The 16,989-nt window shown below is 46.2% G+C and overlaps 1 protein-coding gene across 1 annotated transcript in view; it reads right to left on the bottom strand.

Annotated features, from left to right (window-relative positions):
• Positions 1–16,989, bottom strand: part of SFXN5 (sideroflexin 5) — a 116,040-nt gene that overhangs the window by 82,777 nt on the left and 16,274 nt on the right. The window contains exon 3 of the mRNA XM_007453426.1: positions 7,003–7,080. Coding sequence (XP_007453488.1) covers positions 7,003–7,080 — 78 coding nt within the window. The remainder of the gene's footprint in view (positions 1–7,002; positions 7,081–16,989) is intronic.

Below are 16,989 nucleotides of genomic sequence, written 5' to 3'. Positions count from 1 at the left end.
AAAGAGTAGTAGGAGACAAAATCAGAGAGGAATTGGGGTGTTGCAGCTTGTGCTAAGGACTGTGGCTTTTACTCTGAGTTTTTACTAGAGCTGTGGTTCTTAACAGGAGGGTAATTTTTCACCAGGGGCCACCTGGTAATGTCTGGTTGTCATTAATTGGTACCCAGTGGGTAGAAGCCAGGGGTGTTGCTAAATGTCCTACAGTGCACAGGACAGCCCCCACGACAAAGAACCATCCAGCCCCAAATGCCAATCGTGCTGAGGCCAAGAAACCCTGGAGCAGAGAACCGTGTAATGTATATTCTCACAGATCACTCTGAGTACTACACTGGGAATGAGTAGAGGGGGCCCAGGTAGAATGGGGAGACCACCCAGGAGGGCACCACAATGACCCAGCCAAGAGATGAGTCTACAGCACCCAGTACAACTCCTAGCACATCATACATATGCTTCAGCTAATGCTAATCACTTGCCTATTTTGTGCTAACGATAAGGGCCAACCTGTAGCTGCCCCAGAGGGGCTGGGTGCTGATCAGGACCCCAGAAGTCTCTGGCCAGGGGTCAGGGTAAGAGGGGGATGTCAGCCAAGCTTCTGACAATCCTGCTGATACCCAGAGAAGATTCAGGGTGCAAGTATTTTTAACTCTCCAGTATCTTCTCTTCTATTTTCAGCAAAGCCCAAACACAGCTGACCCCATTTCTGCTCTGCCAGGGGAGGAGACTGGCAGTATCTCTTACATCTCTGCTGCCCTTTCTTGACGGGTTGCAGGCAGAACCCATCCTACATGGGGCCTCTGAGCAACCAATATGCTATGCTGGGTGCTGCGTAGGCTCGGAGTAAGGTGGGCGGGTTCCCAGCCTCTGGGGAATGTGTAATGATGGGCCAGAACAGCCACTCAGAAGCCTACGGTGGCTCCCAGAGACCTGCCCCCCTCACTCCTGACCACCCCAGTCGCTCCCAAGCTGGTTTCCTTATCGGCAATTACCCCTCCCCATCTACCTGGCACAGAATGATCTGATCACAGTTCCACTGTCCTGCATCTCCCTTGCTGCAGTACAACACAGCCAGCATCTCTCTGGGTTTCAAAAACTTTCACAACCTGGCCCGAAACTTCCCAGCTTCCTCTCTCAACTTCTCTCCCTCTCTCTCTCTTTCTCTCGTCACGCTCTCTCTCTGTCTCTCCACTCTACTTCTCGGCCTTTGTCTGTGACTTACGGGGACGTCCCTCCCAGGCCTTGGGTCTCTCCCTACGTTCTACATCCAACCACTTGCGTTCTCCTGCATGAAGCCCTTCCTCAGCACCTACGTTCTCAGGAGTCTCTCACCACTGAACTCCTTCTACCGTAGCGTAACTCCAAACTGCCTCGCCACCAGCCTACCTCCAGGCGCCTGCTTACCTGCTTACCTGCGCGGGAGCTGGCTGCGTGAGGGCAGGAACCTGCCCCGCGCCCACCTGCCGCAGCGCCTTTCATGTACCGGGTGCCCCGCAGATGCCCATGACCTGGCCTGGCAGGGTTAACTGCACAGTGTGACTAGGGCTGCAAGACGTGCACACACACCAAGCTCCTCTGACAGCACCCCTACCCCCCGCCCCGACTCACTCTGCCCTGTGTTAGCATACACATTCCACTCCAGAGTATCACCTTCCCTTCCAAATCCACCTTCAGATAGTGGGTGAGAGATGGGCATTGGATCTTCCAGGCCCAGCGTTCCTGTCCCACCACATACTAGTTATGTGACCTGAGGTAAGTAATATAATCTCTCTGAGCCTCACTTTTCTTACCTTTAAAATGGGGTTAATATAGGCATCTACCAAACAGCGTTTCTGTGAAGATTAATTGAGTTAATACTTGTAAAGTGCAAATATTAACACGGCTCCTGGCCCTTGGTGAGCTCACAGTGAGTGGTGCCTCATTACCATGGGGGAGCGTTCCATATTGAACCCCACCCATATCCATCCATGTCAAACCATTCCAGCAAGGCCCTGGCATATAAAATGCACACAGCACAGCAAACATCCAGAAACTTAGCTGCCCGGGCTTACATTTTTGCTCTCACCTGTGGCTTTGTTGTTTAACTGATAGCTGCAGTCCTTATTAGGGTTCCTAGCCCATCAAATTTCTACCTGTCAAGCCCAAAGAGTAAATTATACTTATTTTTATTTTATCCTCAGGACTAATTTTTCATCGGTATAGCAACTTTTCAACAAATTAACAGTCTCTGGAGGAGATATCAGTCACCTGCTAACCAAGGCCATCATGGGGGAATAAACTATCAATCTGCTTGCACAAACCCCCTGGTGGGATGTTGTAACTGGAGGGCAGGTTAGATAACAAAATAGTTCATAGGATACCCAGTGGTGCCCATGACATCAGGACAAGCCCACAGGCATCAAGACACAGCCACGGGCTTCTGACTCACACACCTGCAAAAGGACATCAGGGCAGGCACAGAGCCCAAGAACACACAAGGCCACTCTCCACAATGAAGTCAAGAACCATCCCCATCTACCTGGCATAGAATGATCTGATCTGTGCTCTTCAGACAGCACAGGCATGACCCTTAAGCAGGGCCAGCCTGAACCAGGAATGGGGACTTCATGAATTCCCGACCACTGAGGCTTCCCCAGATCCTGAGCTGGTATGTCACCACCCATCCTTTCTTCCTGTGGCTCTGGAAGCCAGAGGGGTTGTGGCTCTGCAGATGAGGCCCAGGGAGGGAAGCACTGTGAGATCTGCAGCAGAACCCAATCCCAATGCTCTGGGGAGCCAGGAGGGCGGGGGACAGGCAATCTGTTTATTGGGGGACTGAACAGCAGGCTCACACCTAGAGCACTGTGCTACCCAGCCTCCAGATGGACACTGCAGGCATTACCGACGTGAGCCAGAACCGGGAAGTACAGCTAGTGCCAGGGCCCTCCCACCCTCTCCCCTCCTCCCAGCTCCCTGGAGGCACATGGGGGCTTTCAGGATAGAAAACAAAGGAGGCCCAGAAAACAAGACAGGCAGCTTTAAGCTACTGAAGGGAGCAAAGAGGGGAAACATGGCCTCATTCCCCAAACTATGAAAGCAGGAAGGAGTCCCAAGGGGTGAAGACAGGCTAGAGGGGAGCTTGGGCTAGGAGCAGACACAGGATCAGGAAGGACCTGGAGGCTGGACCACCCCTGACAGGTCCACGAGGAACTGCCACAGTCTGAGGGCTACTCTGGCCTAGAGAGGGGCGTGTCAGGTCACACCACCCAGGCTCCTCAGTGCCCACGGCCAGAGGGCAGCACCACGCTCAGGAATGGGGAGATCCCAGCCTTCCCTCCCTGCTGACGGCTGCCCCCAACTCAGCAGGCAACACAGACACCTGAAGATGGACCCTGCCTTACCAGCACTGCAGCAGCTCACGTCACTTACAGGGCCCCGCACAAGGACATCGGCCAAGGGGCTGCCTCTGTTGGCACCTCTGCCCTCCCTCCACGTTGTGGGCTGCAGTCCAGCACATTCGCCTGTCCCTTCCTCTGGAGGCCCCATCCTCTCTGTGTCCATGATGTGCTTCCTCGCCTGGACTCCTCCTATCCACCATCTCCTCCTCACCAGACCCTACTCATCCCTCAAGTCTCAGGCTAGAAATCTCTTCCAGACTCCCCTAGTCTGGGCAGGTTACTCCTCCCTCTGCTCTCCCACAGCATCATGTGTTTTCACTGTCATTGCCTAGATTCTGGGGAGTCCACGAGGCAGGACCCTCCTTTAGCTTTTCCCCTCCTCTCTCCCCAGGCCCTAGCACCAACACTGGCCTGTAGGTGCTCCATAAATACATAGTGAAACAAACTGGACTGGGGAGGGCTGATGGCTTAGCTACCCACCCTATGGAACACCCCATCAGGTATTAGTGTGTCATGTGGCAGCACAGGGCCTCAGCTTGGGCTTTGTACCTAAAGGTGCTAGAAGGCAGGGGCAGTGTCTCACAGAGTCACCAACGAAACAGAAGAGAAGACAACAGCAGAGGAGGGACAGCAACATGTTTTGGATGGAGAATGAGTAGAGTTTTAGTAACTGATCCAGCAGAGAGGAGGAACCCTCCCCTCAATGCCCGCAGAAGGCACACTTAAGAAGCTGGGCCATGGGACTTCCCTGGTGGTCCAGTGGTTAAGACTTTACGTTCCAATGCAGGGGATGGCGGGTTTGATCCCTGGTCGGGGAGCTAAGGTCCCACATGCCTCGCGGCCAAAAAACCAAAACATAAAAACAGACGCAATATTATAACAAATTCAATAAAGACTTTAAAAATGGTCCACATCAAAAAAAAAAAAAAATCTTAAAATAAAAAGAAGCCAGGCCACTACCCCCAGGGCACCAGCAAAGTTCAGGACTTGGAGGGACCAAGCACCCCAGGAACAAAGAGTTAATCATAGGGCTAAACACAGGGATTTGGTTGAAAATCTGTATTCAAAGCAGTAGAACCCCTCGGCTTTCCCCACACAGCTAGGTGACTCTTACCACCCTCACCTGTATCCCCCAGACAATGGAAGTTTATCAACCTTCTGGAGAAACTGAATTCAAGTGACTCCAGACTTGGGAACACTAGCCCAGTGGAGAGCGGGAGCAGGTGAGGCTAAAAGCAGGGAAATTAATGAAAATCTGCAAAGTGAATATTGGGACTCCAGCCTCCTTCCCCTACTTGGCTTCCAGAATGCAGACCAATGAGAAGATACTGTATTTACAAAACAGGAAGAGGATCCTGTTAAAAAGAACCAAGAAAAGAAACAATCAAATAGCTCTCAGAAATTAAAATTATACTAGCTGAAGTTAGAAATTCAATAGACATGTTGAATATAAACTCAAGGAAATTTCCTGTAACGCCAAGCAGAGGGACAAAGTGAAGGAATAGGAGAGAAAAAAAGGATAAGAAAATCAGAGTGTTAATCTAAGATGTTGAATATTTGACTAATAGGAATTCCAGAATGAAAAGAAATTATCAAAGAAACAGTATAAGAAAAGTTGCCAGAACTGAGAGATGGGAGTCTTCAGATTGAAAGAGGTCACCAGGAACCCAAAATAATGAATTTTAAAAGAGATGGCATTGTGGAATTTTAGAAATAAACTGTATAGATAAAGAGAAGATCCTAAACATTCCCAAAGAGAGAAAACAGGTCACTTGCAAAGAATCAGGAATAAAATAGCATTGGCTTTTTCAACAGCTAGACCCGAAGCCAGAAGAGCAATGTCTTCAAAATTCTGAAGGAAAATGATTATCAACCTAAAAATTGGAATTTTCTCCTCAGCCAAACTGTCAGTTAAAGCTGAGTGCAGAATTACAATTACAAATTACCTTTTTTTCAGATCTAAAAGGATTCAAAATTTTCTTCCCATTTGCCTTTTTTTCAGGAAGCCACCAGAAGAGGTGTTCCACCAAAATGAAGGTGTATACCAAGAGGAAGGCCTGGAGGGACGTGGTCTCCAGAAATGAAAGTTTCAGAGAAAAATAATGGAACTGAAGGACAGGAGTCTTCAGATTGAAAGGAGGCACTGAAAATATCAAAAGGCTGCTACAGGGTGCAGTAAGAATTTGAGATGGTACAAGGAAAACTATGTTAATGAGAAAAAATGAGGCAATTATTAAATCCAGGTAAAACATAAAGTCGAAAAGGAGAGGAAACATAATCATGTACAACAAAGTTGTAATATTATTCATATAAGTGTAATAATGTGAATACTGAATATCCATAAACCCCAAAACTATGATAACTATTTGGGGAGGGTGATGAGGGTAGGGGAGAGAAATGTGTTTATGGGAGTGAATAATAAGAGAGCTGAATCCTCAACTACCGTAATAGATAATACAAAAGAACTAGTTGAGAAATAGCGGTATAGATAAGCATGTTAGTTTGAAATATAGGTTTCTAACTGAAGAAACAGCTAACAGTATTTGCTTCTGGGGAATAGAAATGGGAATTGAGGAGGGATGGGGCAACATACTATTTTTCCTTACGAGTGTTTTAGTACTATTTGACTTTTTGAACTATGCACATAGATTACTTTGAAAAAAAACTGTGAAATTAATTTTTAATAGATTTTAAAATAAAGCTTGTGAACGAAAAGAAAAACTTCAGCACATCAACCATCTGTCTCTACAGTCACTAGAGCTCTAGAGCTGTGCTCTAAACTACATCTCCCTACCCTTCCCCCAAACTAAACAAAACCATCAACATTTCAATTAGTTCTAATTCAAGTTCCTACAGGATATAAAAAAATGAAATTGGGCTTCCCTGGTGGCTCAGTGGTTGGGAGTCCGCCTGCCGATGCAGGGGACATGGGTTCAAGCCCTGGTCCGGGAAGATCCCACGTGCCGCGGAGAAGCTAAGCCTGTGCACCACAACTACTGAGCCGGCGTGCCTGGAGTCCATGCTCTGCAACAAGAGAAGCCACCGCAATGAGAGGCCAGTGCACCGCAGCGAAGAGTAGGCCCCACTCGCCACAACTAGATAAAGCCCGTGTGCAGCAAGGAAGACGCAACGCAGCCAAAAATAAATATATAAAATAAATAATTTTTTTTAAATGAAATTACAGTGTTTTAGCCTCATCCCCACCATCCTCCCCCATCTTTCCCACCCTCAATCTGAACTTTTGGGTAGTGGTACGCTGGTAAATGTTTAATACTTGATTCTTTGAGAAAAAAGTCCTGATTTATAGTATTTGCCAATTTCCATGGTGTAAATTCTCCTACTGTGGATGATTTCAAGCCATCACTATGATGTCACTGAATGTGGAACTGGGAAAAGATGCACACGTTAGCTCCAGCAAACTACTGCCTTAGGCCTCTCTAGCCTTATCAGCCTCCCTACCAGACCCAGGTTACAGGAGAGACTTGAATATCCCTTCCAAAAAGCCAGAAGTCCACAAGGGATGTAGCAGCAGTAGAAGTGGATTCTGAAGGGAAGAGAAGTCATTCTGGCTGCAGGGAGGGGGTGGTGAATTTGTCACCTTCCTTTCCCTCCCCACCTCTAGCAGAGTTACCTGCTCATTAGTAATCCCCGGAAGCAGGGTCCCATGCTTGTAGTCTTCCAGCAGCTGCACAGCCTCTCTGAGACGTCTCTGCAGGCAAAGAAAAGGGACATTGAGTGACACACATCCAGGGCTCCGGCAACCCTCTCCTTGAAGGGGTGCATCAGTACTGATCAAGCACTGACTATATTTACAGTGTACAAGGCCTGCCCTCCAGTTCATGGGACTCACGCAAAACATTAAAGAAGGCTACAGCCTAAATGTCCTTTCATAGGGAAATGGGTAAATGGCAGTGGCATAATAATACTATGGAACATTATTCAGCAATATCTCCAAGATATTTTTTTAAGTGAGAAAGCAAATTGCAGAGCTGTATGATGCCGTTTGTTGTACCAAACAAACAAAACACACACACATAGAAAATAATATTTCCTATGAGAGTATTTATGTGAGAAGATGCATCAAAAATGCTCTAGAAGGAGACCCACCAAACTGGTGACAGGGGTTACCTCGGGGTAGGAGGAAAGGGCTCAATCTTGGCAAGCGGTGTAGGGACGAACTTTAATCTTAATTGTAATATTGAATGCTTTTATAAAGAGAACATATTTATGAAATACTTATATAATTTCTTCTGTAGGGAAGAACTTTAATCTTAATTGTAATATTGAATGCTTTTATAAAGAGAACATATTTATGAAATACTTATATAATTTCTTCCCAACATTTAAAAAACACTAGCAGAGATTTACATACTAAAATACATATGGCCACAGTAACTGATGGGGAAAGAAAAAAATAAAAGGATAGAATTGTTATGATTTTTAAAATCTTAAAAGCTAAAGAGACAGCAACAGTGAGAGAAGGCAGCCCTTATCCACCGAAAGACTTGTATAAGAATATTCATAATGACACTCTTCAAACAGCCCCAAACTGCAAACAATTCAAATGTCAGTAATAGATTAGATAAGTAAACTGTGGTATATGCACACAATGAAATATTATACCTCATTAAAAAAAGCAAACTAGTAATATATGTTATAATGTGGATGAATCTTCCCCAGATTGGCACCCCAATATCTCTCATCCCCCATGTTCTTCTAGAACTTTCCCACATGCCCCATCCAGAGGTATAGTCTATGTCCCCTCCCCTTGATCCTGAGCAGGCCTTTATGACTGCCTCAACAATAGAGTATAGCCAAGGTGAGGCTATGTGACCTCTGAGGCTAGGTGTGCAAGGCTAAAAATGCCTTGCACTTCCACCTTGTTCTCTTGGGATGCTCAGCCATCATAGTGTAAGGAAGCCCAAGCAGGCTACTGAGAGACCCATGTGGATAAGAACTGAGGGCCTGGGGCTCCAGTTAAGCCACCAGCTAATGGTCAGCACCAACTTGCCTGCCATGAAAGTGAGCCATCTTGAAATGGACCTTCCCCAGTCAAGCTGCCCTAGCCGAAGCTGCATGGAGCAGAGACAAATCATCCCCTCTAAGCCCTGCCCAAACGAAGATCAGTGAGCAAAAGAATTGCTTTTTGTTGTTTCAAGCCACTAAATTTTGGGGTGACTTGTTACATAATAATAGAAGGCTGATACACATAATGATACGCAAAAGAAGGCAAACACAGAAAAGTATTTATAAAATTCATGGGATTTCCCTGGTGGTCCAGTGGGTAAGACTCCACGCTCCCAGTGCAGGGGGCCAGGGTTCGATCCCTGGTTGGTGAACTAGATCCCACACGCATGCCACAACGCAACTAAAGATCCTGCATGCCGCAACTAAACATGCCACTATGAAGATCCCACGTGCCGCAACTAAGACCCAGAGCAGCCTAAATAAATAAATAAAGTATATATAAAATTCAAAAACAGGCAAAATGCACCTATGGTGGTAGAGGTCATTACAGTGTTACCTTGGGGCAGGGCGGGGTGGTGGTGGTACTGACTTGGAAAGGGCATGAGGGAACCCTCTGGAATAATGGAAATGTTCAATGTCTCGATCTGACTGGTGGTTACATGGTATAAACATATGTCAAAATCCATTAGGCCATACACTTAAGATTTGTGCATTTTCCTGTATGTATGCTATACCTCAAAAAATCAACAATAAACAGTGACAACAGTGAGAGAAGGCAGTCTATGTCAAGGTCAGATGAGGAACCCAGGCAACATGGATGCTCATCGTGGGGGAAGAAACCCAGGGAAGCCACCGTGTTCCCCTTTGACAAAGGGACAAACCTGGCTAAGGACAGGAGTACAGAGAGACCTCAACAGAGGCCCCTGGTCTAAAGGCAGCATGCAGCCCCAGGGAGGGCACCCCGTGGGACATTTGCTGAGCAAGCTGACAGTGGTCACATAGGATGGGAAATGAACAGCCACCTCCTGTACTGAAATAGCAGGACTAACTGCCAGCCCAGACAAGCCAGCCGGGCTGTCAGGGGGCCAGGAAAATTTCTCACTTGGGTGTAGCCTGACTGCCTCTCCCCTTTCAAATATATGCATATCAATCCCTGAATTCCAGAGTCCTTTCCCAGAATCTGTTTGTTTCCAAAGTACAGATAGCTCTGTGTTTTTTGTTTTTGTTTTGCCAGTTATACTAGTAATCCATGCTGTTTAGAGAAAATGGCAGAAAAATTGAAAGCACACAAAAAATTTTTAATCACCTGTAAACATACCACTTGCAAAGTGATGATTTTCCTTCTAGACTTAATACATTTGTTTTTCATGTTGATTGTTGGTTTTAACTTGCTTAAGGTCACACAGAAAGTGAGCGGTTTAGTATTCGAGCCCAGAGTTTAGTCAGACCCTTGCTGTCCCTGCAACCCCCCAAAACTTCCTAGTGATGCGGCCAGCTCCCCACCCCAAGCCTGCTTCCTCCCAGCCTCAGCCTCTGCCCTGACAATGAATGCTCTACTTTCTACTCTGAATGGTGAATGGCCCCGCTTTCTCATTATTTTCCCACTCCAGGGATTCTCCTGAGTTCCTCTAAGAACCTGGCCAGATTCCATCTCATTTGACATGGTCATCAAAGGGAGGCCTCTTGTCTCAGGAGTAAGTTCCAAAGAGCCCTGATCTTGGCATGCACTGAGAAAGAACCAAATCCAAAGTTTCTCAGGACAAGTCTGCGAATGCAGGACTGGGGAAAGCTAGAATGTGCTTTTCTGCCTCTGGGCCTTGCTAAGCCTCAGCTTGGCCCCCCAGGTCAGAGGCTGAGGGGTTGGGGCTCCTAGCGCCTCTGCAGGACAGGCAAGGCCCCAGGCCACTTGTCTTGAAAGGTCCCTGAGGGTTGGCTGTCCTGGGAGCTGGACTCCTCACAGCAGAGAAGGGGATGGGTTTGCTTTAAACCCTCCTCCCACCCCAGTGCATTGTGATGCTTGAGAGGGATGGGGAAAGCTGGGGGTCAATGGCAGGGTGAACTTTGTAGGAGGTCTTTTCAAGCAGGAACAAACAGGCAGCTAGGCCCTCAATGCAAAGATGGTGAGGGGCCCAGCTGGCTTGGAGACTGCAGAAGGCTGCAGGCCCTTCTCTGGAGCCCTGGACTGGGGGAGGCACGGCCCAATGTTGCTTCCCAGACTCCATCACCAGACTGCCAGAAAGTGTCACAGCACGTGTATTTGATGGGGCATGGTCTCTGGAAACTCCCTCAGGAAACAGGCACCTGGGAGGTCTGTTTCAGGGCAGAGAATTCGAACAGAGGTCCCACCCCAAGGCCCTGAGGGGAAGAAGGAAGCAAAAGGGCAGGCATGGAGTGTTAGGGTGGGGGCAGAGAGGCAGGAGACCCTACCGGACAGGAATGGGGATGGTGGGACACAGGAAGGAAAGGCACAAAAAAGAAAGATGAGGAAAGTCATCAGAAGCAAAGCTCATCTTTTTTTGAGGGAAGGGGGTACCCTGTAGCCCATGCCCAGGCTAAATGCAGACTGAGTATAATCCACGCTTGTCTAGGGAGGATGTCAAAATGATTTAAATATTTATTATAATATTTAATATGTTAAAATATATGATGGGAGTGACAGCACCTGGTCAGGATGTGAGGAACACCCAGAAACATTTCACCCCCACTTCTGATAAAGGACCCACCCACTCCCCGGGTGGTACCTGCAGGTTCCCACCTCCTGATCTTGCCCACACTGTTCCCCCCCCCGCACCCATCCCCATCCTCATCCATCCTTCAAGGCTCAGGGCCATCTTCTCCAGGAATCTTCCAGAAATGTTCTCTCCGTCCTCTGAACCGCCAGAGAGCATTTGGTTTGCACCTCTCTGAGGTCCCCGATCACTTACCAGCATGTGCCCATGTTATCTGTCAGAGACTGCAAGGTGCAGGGAGCAAGGGACTGGTTTTAGGTATCTTTGCGGAACTGCAGGACACACCTACCCCAGCCCATCACCAACACAGGGCCACACATAATGAGCATTTAACAAAAATGAATGACTGAGACTGCTGGCGGGGAGAAGTGAAGGGTATGGTCAGGGTTAGGGATCCGGGTTCCAAAGCAGCAGGCCAGAGTCCCTCAATGATGATGCTGGTTTTACAGAATCCTGGGATTCCAAGACGCCATGCATGCCCAGTTCACACAGGATGTGAATGAGAATACCCCTGTGTGTGAATATTACAGAACCACGTAGGCATTCCTTTCTCTGAGACATTTGGGGCCCGAGCAGGAAGGGTATTTTGGCACCCAGGGTCACAGAGTGGGTGGGTGGCACCTAGGAACACCAAGTCCCCTCAATCCCAGCTCTGGGCCATTTCTATGAGACATGAACACAGAAGAGCCTCCTGTCCTCATGACAGTCGGTAACTGTGAGGGGTGGTCTCCCAGAGAAACCACAGCAACGCCTGCATCCTGAAAAGCTGATGCCTACTGGGGCCAGGCACCCTAGATAAGAAAGGGAAGGAGAAATCACACACAGAGAAATTGCAGAGCATGTTTAGCGAAAGGGGTGCAATTGAAACATGGGCATTTCAGGCAGTCAAAAGTTTGGGAGTCTCAAAGCTTGCAGAACTTAAAAAAAAAAAAAAGGGGGGAGGGAGGGAGGGAGGGAGGAAGGAAGGAAGGGGAGTGTCAATGGTCAGGGGAGAATGAATTGGCAGCGGGGGCGGGGGTCGGGGCCTGCAGATTACCTCCCGTCCTGCCCTGATCGCTGAGTGTTTGATTGCTCTCACCTGGGCCAGTCTTGCTCCTGACAAGGGCAGGGCTGCGCATGCTTACCTTGTCTGCAACCACAGCTTAAACCATTTATTTGTGGCTCCCAAGCAGTGGGATTTGGGGGCCAAAGCTAATAATTTCTGTGCAGGCAGAGTCTCAAGCCCTTCTCTCATCTTCCCTCCCAGCGGTCCGGGGTTATCTGTGCTGAGATTGGTTCTTGGCTCACGCCAACCATGAGCTACCCTCTGGGAGGCCCAAGGGAAGGGGAAACCAGGGACGCATGGGGAGAGCTCTGCTTCCCTATGGCAGACCTCTGATCACCTTCAGGACACCGATGTGAGGTAAACCATATAATTCTGGCAGCGTGACAGGTGGTACAGACCTTTAGAAAATAAATCTGTCCAGCTACCCCAAGAACTATAAAAACAATCACGGTCTCCAGCCTGGATACCCTACTCTTGGGAATTTTTTTCTAAAAAATAAATTTAGCAGAAATGAAAAATGATTTGCCGGAGACTATTTTTTGCAGGAAAGCAAAAATGGTAGGAAACAACCTACCTGTTAGACCTAAAAGTCTAACAGGGATGGTTATTTATACTATAAGACATGATTTCCCAAAATTATAAAGGCCTGGAAATTGATGATAAAAGCAAATAAAAAGTCTGTGTTCAATGTAATAAGTACGCCAAAAACGGTTACAGATGGGCAAAAACCTGAAGTGTATAAGGGTACTGACATTTGGAAATTTTTAAATAATTAAAAATTCCATTAAAAATTTTAAAATTAGACTACCTGATGCTGTCTAGAATGCATTTAAGTGGACATCCTTACTTACTGCTACTGAGAGCATAAACTGATATAATCTTGGTACAGGTTGGTACAATTTACAGGGCAATTTGGTAATATATATCAAAAGCCTTAAAATGCCTTTCATTCAGAAATTCTACTTTCAGGAATTTATCCAAAGGAAATAAAGAGAAATACGGGGAGATTTACGTACAAAGGATATTTATTGCAATATTATTTATAATGGCAAAAGACTTGAAACTACCCAAATGGTCAATTGAGAAAATGATTAAGTTAGAGAACAGCCACATGATGGATTACTATACAGTTATTAAACACATTTTGAAACAACATTTGATGACAAGGAAAAATGTTCATGATATGCTACATGGAAAAAAATAATATATATCATGTATACATATATCACATATGATTTTAAATATATATATATTTATGTATGTATACATATATATACATAATACACACACGGATCTTCCTTGACTCATGATGGGGTTCATCCCGAGAAATCCACTATAAGTGAAAATATCATCTCGAGCCTGTGCCCCCTGCAGTGGAAGCACGGAGTCCTAACCACTGGACCACCAGGGAATTCCTGAAAATATCATTATCTGAAGTTGAAAAAGCATTTAATACATCTAGCCCACCGAACATCATAGCTTAGCCTGGCCTACCTTACACATGCTCAGAACACTTACATTAGCCTACAGTTGGGAAAAATCATCTAACACAGAGGCTATTTTATAATGAAATGTTGAATATCTCATGTAATTCATTGAATACTGTAATAAAAGTGAAAAACAGAATGGTTGTGTGGGTACAGAATGGTTCTAAGTGTATCGGTGTTTTCGCCTCGTGATCACGTGGCTGACTGGGACCTGTGGCTTCCATGGCCCAACAACATGAGAGAGTATTGTACCCACTAGCCCAGGATATGATCAAAATTCACAATTCGAAGTATGATTTCTACTGAATGTGTATCGCTTTCATACCATCATAAAGTCCATCTTAAGTTGGGGACTGTCTGTACAGAGATAGAGTGAGATATAGATACACATATATCTATATCTATATCTATGTACACATTATACAAACCATCCTAATTTTGTACATATACATATACCAGAATGTTAATTGTGATTATTTCTTGCAGGTGAGGTAATGAGCAGTTTTTATTTTCTTCTTTAGACTTTAATATTTAGAGATTACTACCCACATCACATCAAGAGGCCCACAATATCAGCTGTTTTCACGGTTAGTGATGCTGCCTCGTAACCTGGTTAAAGGAGTGTCCTCCAAGCTCTCCACTGTAAAGGTACCTTTTCCCCTTAGTAATTGCTAAATAATATTTGGAGGCGATACTTACCTGAAAGCATAAGAATATCCTGTTTCCCAACAACTTTTACTCTATGAAAATAATGATAATGATCCTTGTCAAAATCAGTTATTTTGTTGAGGATTGCACAATGTTTATTTCCTTCTACATTAATTAGCTGACATTCTTCTGTGAATATGAGCTTCCCTCTTTCACATTTTTAGTTTTACTATGGACTCATGGATTCTTCTTCTTATTATTCAATGTATTATAATCCATTGTTTTTCTTTTTCTTAATGTTCGAATTGTCCCAAATGTGGCTAGTGGGATGCAGCCACTTGCTGTTCCTGTGTCTCCATCAGTCTATGAACAATTTCTTACTTTCTGCATTAAGTCTCTTTGCCTTGGGTGTGGATTTGGCCATCTCTCCAAGAAGCCCTGGGTCCTTTTTGTGAGTAATGGTATTTAGAAACCAAGATCTGAGTGCTAAGTGTGTTCATTGTTACTGGGGTATCATGGACCTTTCAGTGAACAGAGCCAGGAAATGGAGAAATATAAATGTAAGGGTGTGTGTGTGTGTGTAAATTGTAAGTTCATATTGATACCTCCAATTCAAATACAACATCACATAGTTTTTGTCTTTCCCCCTACTCCATATTTGTATCTCGCTACTCCCATGGTGAGAACCCTGGTTCCCAACATCAGTATATCGATTTATTCTGTCCTACAATACACCCAAAATAGTTTCAGATTACTACACCAGTACTAATAATGAGTTGGTGTTATTAACACTGTTTCAGTTGGTTTTCTATGTCCTTCAGAATGATAATCTGCCAACCATTCATTCTCTTAAATAATTATTGAATTCAGAATAGCAAACCCCTTTCATGTTCAGTTCATAATTTAAAGTAACTTAGATGTCAGCTGGTATAGCCTTGCCCTTAGGGATCTAAATCTAATTCCATCACCTATGTGGAAGGACAAACCTAGGGCTTCTGCCAAGTCCCGGTGGTTTCCTTCCTCAGGCCCAATCCTGCACACACGGCACCCTGGCAGTAGACTCACAGCCCCTCAAGATCCCTCCAAAGAATATACTCTTGCTGGACTGCAGGAACCAGGCAGATTTTATGACAATATCACAGGAATGATGGTGGAGGGGACAGCAACTTTCACAAGCATGTATGGCCAATCTCAAAAGGGCCCCCAGACACTAGCCTTCCAGTTCATCGTGGTTACTCCTTCCCACTGTTTTTCCCTCTTGTTCCTTCTCTCTCGTCTCTTTGGGAGGATCAAAAAGCACAATTCTTGCTCCTCTGTCAAGCAGGCAAGCTCCTCCCTTTCTGAAGCCTTGCTCAAGACATTCTTAGAACAATGACAGCCTTCTTCCTAAGAGGAAGTATGGTCAATAAAATTTGCTCCACCTCATTACACATACAAAGGTTGGAATCTTTTTAAAGCTTGGTCTGTTATAAATTGCAAACAAGTAGATGCAAAACCCTCTCAAGATGAGTCTATCCATTGACTCAGCTAATGCCCCTCAGAACCGGGTCACCAGAAGGCTCAAGCTGCCCAGGATCTTCCCACCTCAGGACACTCTGGCTTCCAGAGCCACCTCCTCATGTCCTCCACTCTCCTCCCACCCTCACACATGACCAGGGCAGCCCTGGGCAGCCACCACCCCACGCTCCCTCCCAGGACACCAGCCAAGGGCCCTGGGAGAGAAACAGTGCTTTGAAGACATAAGCCACGGTCTGTGGACTGAGCCCAGCAGAAGGGGGAACTGGCCTTCCTGGTAGCACCATAGTTTTGGGGCGAGGGGCTCAGGTAAGAGATTCTTTCCTCTTGGTGCCTCTAATTTCTCATTGTTTCCATGCAAATGGCTTTGCTAAGCAACCTGCCTGGACTAGAACCAGGGAGGGCATGAAGGGCCCACTCATGGCCCTTCCAGATTTTTTAGGGCCTAGAAGATCTTCTGTGGGCAGAAAATTTCCAAAAGGCCAGCAAGTAGTATTGGAAACAGTTCCCAGCTGGGATGCAGGAGGGAGAGGTCTAGTTCTTTCCAGGAAGCCTATCAGAATCTTTGATAAAGGGAAGAGACATGTGAAATTTGAAAAATATTCTAAAATTTCTGTTGCACTGGTTATTTCCTAGTCAGTAAATAGTTAAGTTTCCTTGACATTTCAATTAATAGTAAAAAAAAAAAAAAAAAATGTATGAGATTTTTTAATTTACCGATGGGGAAATAGGGAAGAGATGGTTTAGTGATACACAAGAATGCTGGGACCTTTCAAAATGCAAGAGTTGAAGACAAAAATGTGGTACAGGAAGAGAGCAGTCTGGGAATGAGAGGAGGGTGGACTGGAGAGGTGCCTGTGAGCGGCACAGGCGGCGCGCTGCTCTGCAGCTGCCCATCCATCCCCAAAGTCCCTGCCTGCTTCTGTTAATCAGGGGAGCCCTGAAGAACCTCCGGACCTCCCAAGGCTCCCTCCACCATCTCTCAACGTGCCTCGAAGTCCACCCTTAATAAGCACTGGCCTTTACTGCCTCCTCCATCAAGCAGCTGGCATTTATGTCGGGATTTGTGTTGCAACTCTATCTAGCTGTGCACCGTTTGGGAGCTTTCAAGAAAGACACATAGGGCTTCCCTGGTGGCGCAATGGTTGAGCGTCCGCCTGCCAATGCAGGGGACACGGGCTCGTGCGCCGGTCTGGGAAGATCCCACATGCCGCGAAGCGGCTGGG

Source organism: Lipotes vexillifer, unplaced genomic scaffold (genome assembly GCF_000442215.2).
Source record: "Lipotes vexillifer unplaced genomic scaffold, Lipotes_vexillifer_v1.1 scaffold253, whole genome shotgun sequence".
Lineage (NCBI taxonomy): Eukaryota > Metazoa > Chordata > Mammalia > Artiodactyla > Lipotidae > Lipotes > Lipotes vexillifer.
The sequence above is the reverse complement of the archived record's forward strand: the minus strand, read 5'-3'. Positions and strand labels throughout refer to the sequence as shown.